Genomic DNA, 9,000 nt, shown 5'->3' with positions numbered 1-9,000 from the left:
CAGTTTGATAAATACAAACATTTTGATTAAATCCCAAGTGGGTAAACCTGCTATGATTCTCTCTCTCTCTCTTTTTTTTGCTAATATACTGGGTGCCTGGAGTATGAAATTTGGTCTGGGATTCTCTCAAGAGCATCAAGAAACACAAAGCAGGTTGTGGAAAGAGCAGGAAGATTCACTCACTAGAGTGACAACCCTGGATGTCATCGAGGATGGGCAAGGCACACCCTGTGTCCTGCTGGCAGGAGGGCAAATTCGGGCCACCTCTCTGGAAAGCTGTTGGCATCACCTAGTTAAGTTGAAGCTATGTATGCTGATGAACTGGCCATTCTATGTGTTGGTATAGACCTAACTGAAGTTCACCCTCATGCACACAGGGAAACAGCTATAATTAGAATGTCCACAGCAGCTTTGCTAGTGACAGCAAAAAAATCCCATCAAAACCAAAAAACAATTACATAGAAACAAATGTGGTTCAACAGAAGGGTAAGTGAGGGTAATACATGCATGCAATGGATATTATTGATAGATAGCAGTGGTTCTCAGCCAGTGGCAATTTTATCCTCAGGGGCCATTTGACAATGTCTGAAGATGTTTTGGGATACTACTTCCATGGAATGAATAGAGGCCAGGGATGCTCGTAAACATCCTACAATGCGTGTGACAGCCCATACAATGAAGACTTATCTGGTTCAAAATGTCAACTGAGAAACTTTCTTGTAAAAAAGAATGAACTATTGCAACATATACCAACATAACAAAGGAATGAAAAGCATGCTGCAAATGAACACATGAAATGGAAGGCCATGCAAGTTAATAGAGTTCAAAAACATGTTAAATCAAACAATATGTTGTAAGGGTAAAATATAGTACACTGAAAGCATAGGCATTACTAACATTCTGAATCCTGTCTACCCCAGGGTGGGGGAAGGGTAGAGCCTGTGACCAGGGTGTGGGGAGGTGGTGGTTCCTTAATCTGGGTGGTCGGTTTCCCAGTGTATGCTTGCTTGATGTTCTGTACAATATGAAACTAGTTTATCACAGGAATATTTTTTTTGTTTTTTGTTTTAGAGATGGGGTCTTGTTTGTTGCCCAGGCCAGAGTACAGTGGTATAATCATAGCTTACTGCAAGTTTGAACTCCTGGGCTTAAGTAATCCTCCCATCTTGGACCCTGGCTAGGACTACAGGTGCATGCCACCATGCCCAGCTAATTTTTTTCATTTTTTAAAAGATATGAGGTCTCACTGTGTTGCCTAAGCTGTTGCTGAACTCCTGGCCTCAAGCAATCTAACTGCCTCAGCCTCCCAAGTAGCTGGGACTACAGGCACAAGCCACTGCACCTGGAAAGAATGTTTTTAAATGCTTTAAGGTGAGTGAGAGCTAGTCCGGAAAACAGCTTTCCTGACTCAGTTTCCCTTGTGTGTTGAGCCTCCCTCTTTGGCTCCTGGGACAATGATGTGAGGCAATATCAGCCACTGAAGGGGGTGGTTCTAATGGCTTAGACTGCAAAGGGAGGGTTTGGGAGGGATTTGGATGCCAACAGTCCCCAGTCAGTCCCTTTACCTCCATTCCCCACTCAGAACCTTCTCACTGTGACCCAGCCTCAGCTGAGTTTCCCCTCACACTTCCTCTTAAGTGCTCTCTAATCAAACACAAGTTTGGCTAGGTCCCTCCACTGCTCTAAGCCCTTCCAAGGCTCCCCTCTGCCCTCAGGTTAAACTTGAGGCTTTTTGACACACAAGAGGCCCTCTGGACTTCAGCTCCACCCCTGCTCCCACAACACCAGCAGCTCTAGGCACCCATCTTGTGTATTCCAGAATTCTTGAGCCCCAGAGCAGTGCACGGCACACTGGGTAACAGTAGAACTGAGTAAACCCATCTCTTCCCCGGACCCTCTGCTGCTGCCCCAGGGAGCCAATATGCAGGCAAACTGGTGGTTGCAGCTTTAGTGCAACATCCTCACCTATAAATGTGGGAGTTGAAACACCTGATCACTGAACTCTATGCCCTTGAGGTTCCCCATATTCTGTGCTGGTCTCATCCCAAAGGAAAGGAGGTGGCAGCATAGAGCCACGCCTGGCATCCTTTGTATCTCAGTCTGCCAGGGGCAAGCACTAGGTTACCTGGACAGTCCTCAGTTTACTTTTTGCCCCTGGAAAATGGGTGTAAATAGCCTTATGGGATGACCAGGTGCAGAGAATGGGAGGACATCCAGGGGAGAGGAGGTGTGAATTTCCTCTCCATAGCTTTGCAAGGGCTCTGCCAGGTCCTTGACACTGGCCTTGCAGGGGAGGGTTTGGATGAGAAAGCTGTAGTCCAGAGAGGGTAAAGGGACTGGCCTAAGGTCACCTAGCAAGTCTGTGATGGAGCTGTTCCTGGGAGACTGAACTAATGACATGTTGCGATCTCTCAGCAGAAATAGCAGGAAAGCTGTGACCACAGATGCTGACCGGAGGCTCCAGAGTCTCTTGGTTACAACACGGAAGGCCTGAAGAAGGAGGGAGTAGGTGGTATGATCCTGACATAGTGCAGAACCCACATCACAGAACCAGAGTTACATAGGATAGACATGGCAGAGTCTTCAGTCTCCTCCTCTTTGAGAAGGGAAAACTGAGCTACGGAAAGCAGTAGTTTATGGGGTAAGGCACACTCTTGGGCTCAGATGGTCCTAGGTTTGAATTCTGGCTCATTCACTTGCTGTGTGACCTTGGACAAGTGACTTAACCTATGTGAGCCTGTTTCCTATATCATAAAGTACAGACTAGGGGTTCCTATACAACTTCAGTGACGACTCCATGAGATCATCTATGTTAAAACTCAAGCACAGTGCTGGGTACATAGTACCCTATCAACACTGTCCTTTATTGCTAAGATTTATGGTCACTTTTCAATGGGCCCTGATTTCTTACTGCATCAGAGCCTTTCAGAACAAGACCCCACGGTCCAGTAAAATCCCTTGACATTTTGGGATCCTGGTAGTGTTGGACTGTAAGTGCTGTAGGAGGCACAGTGTCTCTTGCCACACCCTGTGACATGGGCCCTCAGGGAGGAGGCTTTGGCCTTCAGGGGCCCTTTGCTTCAGGACCCTGTTTCAGTTCTGGGCTCTCTCAGTTCCTCCTGTTTTATTCTGTGCTGGCCAACCATGTCCAGCCCTGGTGTGGGAAGCAAAGAAACTCTCCCTTTAGCCACCCAGTAACATCAGTACTTTTCCTTTGTTCTGCTAGGAGGATGTTAGCAAAGCTGTCGAGTTTTGGCTGAAGAACTCTAGGTCTGCACAGTCTATAGAGGATGCAAATCTCATCTACATAGAGGCTTCCCTTTTCTCTTGTAAAGATTAGCTGAGGCTGCCAGCCCTGGAGGATCAGAGAACAGAGATACAGGCTACAGAGAACTACCTGGGGCCATACAGAAATGGGGAGGAGGTTCTCATAAAGTGCAGTGTTAACTGTCTCAGAAACTTCCCTGGTGAACTGGCACATCCTACCATGTATCCTATGGTCACCCTTTGAACTCCCAGTAGCCACTCTGTTCACAGACTTCATTCTGCTGGAAGCCTCCAAGGAGCTAGTTAATTTGGCTTCCTGGGGAATAAAGACAGACCTGCAGCTTCCCCAAACCTGAGCTGCAACCCCCTTTCTCTCTAAACCCAAACTGGGCTGGGCTTGTCCTGCAGCACACAGTGACCCAAAAGGGAGGTTGCTCTCCAACTCTCAGGAACTGGCTCACTTAGGCAAAGCCTGTGGAAACCTTGGCAACCCTGCCGTTTAACCTGGAAGATGTGCTCCAGCTCAGCCCCTCCCACCACCCTCTCCAGACCAACTAGCTGGAGAGAGGGGGATGGGTGAAGACCATCCTACTGAATCTGGACCTCTTTGTACCCTTCTCCACAGACAGCCAGAGTGAGCCTCTTGAAAGGTAAACCAGGTTACACTGCTGCTGGGCTAAAACTCTCATGGCTTTTCCAGTAACCTCAGAATCAGACATGACCTGGCCCCTCTGACCTCTCACCTCATCTCTCACCACTCTTCCCTGGCCCACCTCCAGGCCCCAGAACTTGCTTGAACTGGCCACTAACAGCCACCCTAGGGCCTTTGCATTAGCTGTTCCCTCCCCCTGGAATGCCCTCTTCCTCATTTTTGTCCAAGTCATCAGATCTCAGCTTAGATGAACCTCCTGAGTCCCTCCCTCCCTGACCATTGGATCTAAAAGGATCTATAGTAACTGATTACCCCTTTCTGTGACAGTAGCTTGTCTTAATTCCCGCCCCCAAACAGTCTCAATTATCTAGTTTGTTTATTATATTCTTCTCACCACCGACCCCCACCCCTCACGGCAAGTCCCCCTAGAGGTCAGTGGCCTCTGCTATCTTATGCGCTGCACAGTCCCTGGGTGCTGCAGAGGGGCTGGGGCTAGAACTGGCCTGGCGGAGAGTAGTCGCGGGGTAGTTAGTGGTTGAATGAATGGTTGAGCAACCGTAAGCGCGGACGGCAGCTGCTGCGCGGGCGCGCGCTCCAGGCCGTGGACTGCTCACGGTCTCATGCGCGGGTTTGATCTTTTTGCGGGTCTTGAGGGAGGGACACCCACTCGCTCAGCTGGGAGCCGATGCGCCGTAAATGAGCTTTGGGGACCGCAGGATAACGAGACCGACTTACAGGCTGTGGAAAGAGCCGCGTGCCTCGCGAGGATGTAGGTGGGGAGGGAGTTCTACGGCCGGCTGTGCGCCCACGGATGTAGGCATTAATGCCCCCGTGGGAGACCTTTCCCTACTCTTCCCAGGGGTTTCCACTTCACGAGTCTCAGATTCTCCTAGGAATTCCAGGGACTTAGCGGTCGAGTGGGCGGAGAAGCCGGGCTCGGTGTGCTGCTCCAGGCAGGGGGCAAGTCCCCAGCGCCCTCACTCTATCCTAGGAGCGAAGAGAGCACGGACTGCGGTCCGGGACAGGGCTGGCAAGGCCTTGGCCCTCTTGGGGGATCAGACACCGGAGCTGCAGTCCTGGGCTAGGATCTAGTGGAAACGTAGCCCCACTGTGCCCTGCGAGTGGGGACCCGGGTGGAGATGTGAGCGGAGGAGTTCGGGGTTAGGGTATGGACAAAGAGCGGCCCTGCTGAGGGGAGAGAGCGACCTTCGTGTCATAGCCCTATTGTTCGTCGCATGTCAGACTATGCTGAACTCTAGTGCCCCCGGGAGGGAGAAGGGGAGCTGTAGCCCAGATCGTGGGTATTTGTTTATTTGGGGTGAGGGAGGGAGGGCGAGGGACGCGGGCCTGGGAGGGGCCCCGGCGCCCATTTTCCGCGCGTCTCCTTTAAGGGAAGCCCGGCCCTACCTTTCCCACCGTACCCCCACCCTCCCCGCAGCCGTACCTGCATTTTAAAAGCTCCCTGTAGCCCAGGGATTGGCCAAGGCCGCGTCCTCTGGGCGCAGAAACTTGAACCTCCAGGAGAGGGGGTTGGAAACTCGGCGGATGGACTGAACCATCTCCGCGTCATCCCCCGCGTGCGCCCCGCCCTTCCCACACACCCCCAAAGAGGCCCAATCAAACAAGCGGGAAGGCGGGACTGAGGCTCGAACGCGCCTCTGGCAGGGCGCCGGGCGGGCTGGCGCACCGCGCTGGGGGACGTCCGGAGCCCGCAGTGTCGCGCCAGCCCCAGTCTCCCTGGGAGGCGGGGCCGGGCCGCGGCGCCCCGCCCTCTCCCCGCCCGGGGTGGGCGGGACGGCTGGGGCTCCAGGAGCTGGGCCGGGGGCGGGCCTCCGCCTGCTTTGCTTGAGCCGGGAGAGCGCCCGGCAGCACTACCGCCGACGCAGCAGCCGTCTCCGCTCGCTGAGCTCGGAGGCGTGCGGGTTCCCAGGCAGTCCCGGCGGGCGCTGCGTGAGGCGCGAGGCGGCACCCGGAGGGCCGCACGCGCCCCCGGCCTCCCCCCGCCCGCGCGCGGACTGGCCCAGGTTAGCCCCCGCGCGGGGAGCGCGGGCCGGGCGAGGGCGAGGGCGATGCCGCGGTGACGGCCCCGCCATGGCGAAGCCGGCGGCGGCGGCGGCGGCGGCGGCGGCGTCGGAGGAGCTGAGCCAGGTGCCGGACGAGGAGCTGCTACGCTGGAGCAAGGAGGAGCTGGCGCGGAGGCTGCGGCGCGCCGAGGGCGAGAAGGTGGGCCTCATGCTGGAGCACGGTGGGTTGATGCGCGACGTGAACCGGCGGCTGCAGCAGCACCTGCTGGAGATTCGCGGCCTCAAGGACGTGAACCAGCGGCTACAGGACGACAACCAGGAACTACGCGAGCTCTGCTGTTTCCTCGACGACGACCGGCAGAAGGGGCGCAAGCTGGCGCGCGAGTGGCAGCGCTTCGGACGCCACGCGGCCGGCGCCGTGTGGCACGAGGTGGCTCGCTCGCAGCAGAAGCTGCGCGAGCTCGAGGCGCGCCAGGAGGCCCTGCTGCGCGAGAACCTGGAGCTCAAGGAGCTGGTGTTGCTGCTGGATGAGGAGCGCGCGTCTCTGGCGGCGGCAGGGGGCGCGGGCAGTGGAGGCGGCGGTGCGGGCTCCCGCAGCTCTATCGACAGCCAGGCCAGCCTGAGCGGGCCGCTGGCTGGGGGCGCGGCGGGTGCAGGGGCCCGCGACGTGGGCGACGGCAGCAGCACGTCCAGCGCGGGCAGCGGCGGCAGCCCCGACCACCATCATCACGTTCCACCCCCACTGCTGCCCCCCGGGCCGCACAAGGCCCCGGACGGCAAGGCTGGAGCTACGCGTCGGTCCCTGGACGACCTGTCTGCGCCACCCCACCACCGCAGCATCCCTAACGGTCTGCACGGTAAGGACTGCACGGGCTGGGCAGTGGTGGTCTACCTGTTGAAGTCCCTAACTTCGGGGATGGTGAGATTAAGTACTTTCTGTCCACCCCGCTCACGTCTGGCGCAGCCTTCTCTCTAGACCCCTCCAGCTGCCCTCGGTTCCTGGGCTGGAGGATCCCACCCCCACCCGCTGTAGGGCTTTGGTGGTGGCGACCAGTTAAGGGATAGTGCGAGTCCCTGTCCAGCTCAGAATCAGCAGCCAGGCGTTCCACTCCTGGAAAGTTTCTCCCTTGCAGAGTTGTCAGTATTAGCGTCTGGCACTTTGGGGCTGGCTCACGGTGTCTCATCCCAGCCTGGAAATCTATGCCTGGCAGCGGGTAATTCTAAACGGAGGTGAGGAGGGGTAGGGGTGGGAGGAAGCCCCTTGAGCGCAAGAGAATTTCCCCTCTTGTTGCTTCCAAGAGGGAGCAACAGGCGTCCCCAAACCAAAGCAGCTTCCGTGTGTGCGGTGGCTTGAATTCTGCCTTCTGTTCTTCCCATGCTTCCGTGTATTGGGTGAGGATTGGGAAGGAGCACAGGCAGCCTGGTTGAGATACTGAGGCATCTGGGCCTGAGGACCTGGGGCTAAGAGCCTTCCTGGTTGTTTCTAAGTTCTGCACTTCTGATTGGGGAAGTTTTCTCAGCTGAAGCTCTAATACCTTTCCCAGGGATATGTAGGTGGAATGGAGCCTGGCTTTTCTCCTCTAGGTTCCTCAGTTTCCTTGTCTCTGCCTCATGGGTTTGTGGTGCAGATAAAGCCTTTGAGGGATTTGTAAACTGTTGATCGCCTTACAGGAAGTGCCGTGGTCATCTGCAGGGGAGGGGTGTGTAGGTGGGAGGACCTTTGGCCTCAGGAAAACTCATTGACTGTCTTCCACGCCTATGTTACTGCTGGGCTTGTGCAGAGAGTACACCCAGTTTGGGTCTCCTGAAGCCCAGCAGCCTGCTCCCGCCCAGTACTTTGATGAGTCTTCTCCTGCCTGGTGGACTTGGGGGCTCTCTGTTCTTCTCCAGTTTTGATGGCTTGGCTCCCAATTCTGGTGGCAATTTCGATTGCCTGAACTATTTGCCTGAAGGTGGAGAATAAACAGCCCTTTCTGGGTCCCTTTTAAAGCCTTTCCTAATTCAGAGAAAATGTATTCAGGCCTTAAATAACTGCTCTTCCCCAGAGTGACAGCAGAAGCCCAGGAGGGATGCTTTCTCTTTAGTTTGGTGGCCAAGCAACCTCTGCCGGGTTGTTGGGGCGGGGGCTGGGGTGGGAACTGTACCCATGGAGGGAAATGGCAGTGCAGCATTGTTTTTCCTTTATTTACCAACTTGGTCTTTGAGTTCAGGGCAGGACTGGGTTTGGAGGGATATTTTGTTACTGATTAGCAATCTATAACTACAACTCAGGTTTCTGTTTGTAACTCTGTATCCACCCCACCTCCCACTGCAGGCTCCTTAAGGCCACTGGGAGAAGCTAAGTTAGGTAGTTTAATTTGTTGGATGTGCACCCTGTTAGAGCACCTCAGCCTCTTTGGCGTCACTTTCCTGGTGTCTTTTGGAGAGTCTGTTTTCTGGGCCTCAGTTTCCCTAAACGCAAAGCTAAGGAGCAGATTGTTGCAGTCTTATGGCTAGGAAATGTAATGTTACTATTTTTCAGCTGCGTCATCAGTGACACTTGGCAAGAGTGACTCTCTGCAAGACACTGGAGGGCTGGAGTGTTGTAGCATATTTGCGGGAGAGGTTCTGCCATATTTTGGACAAGGAGATGTGAGCCCAGACTGGCCCAGTATTGCAGTAACACAGTGAATAATGAGGAAGGGGTACTGGGCTAGACCCAGGAGGTTTTCTACTTACTTGGGAGCCTGGGTGGGGGGCGGGGAGGGAGGTTGAGGTGTAGGGTTTCCTGCAGAATCCATGCCCCCCGGGTCCCAAGTTCACTTAGAATAGGACTGTTGCAAATTTGGTGAAAGCAAAGCTTTGCTTTGGGATGAAATGAAAATTCAGCATTACTATTAGAAATTTCAGCTCCAGATAGGATTGTTTTTGTTTAGTTTTGTCTCTTAAAGTCTTGTGTGGCCTCAAGATTCCTCCTACCATTATGAATAGAATGCCTAGAAACAAGGAAAGGCCCTTCTCTTAGAAACTGGACTTTTCTTACTGGAACCTATAGCTTTAAGTTGAACAATGATTGTG

The 9,000-nt window shown here is 54.4% G+C and overlaps 1 protein-coding gene across 1 annotated transcript in view; it reads left to right on the top strand.

Annotated features, from left to right (window-relative positions):
• Positions 1 to 6,010: 6,010 nt before the first annotated feature.
• The window catches only part of CCDC85C (coiled-coil domain containing 85C), an 83,901-nt gene continuing 80,911 nt past the window's right edge, over positions 6,011 to 9,000 (top strand). Inside the window, exon 1 of the mRNA XM_003787033.3 lies at positions 6,011 to 6,800. Coding sequence (XP_003787081.1) covers positions 6,011 to 6,800 — 790 coding nt within the window. The remainder of the gene's footprint in view (positions 6,801 to 9,000) is intronic.

This window comes from Otolemur garnettii, unplaced genomic scaffold (assembly GCF_000181295.1).
Source record: "Otolemur garnettii isolate 467f Iridium unplaced genomic scaffold, OtoGar3 scaffold00020, whole genome shotgun sequence".
Lineage (NCBI taxonomy): Eukaryota > Metazoa > Chordata > Mammalia > Primates > Galagidae > Otolemur > Otolemur garnettii.
Note: the sequence above shows the minus strand (reverse complement) of the source record. Positions and strands in the feature narration are given on the sequence as shown.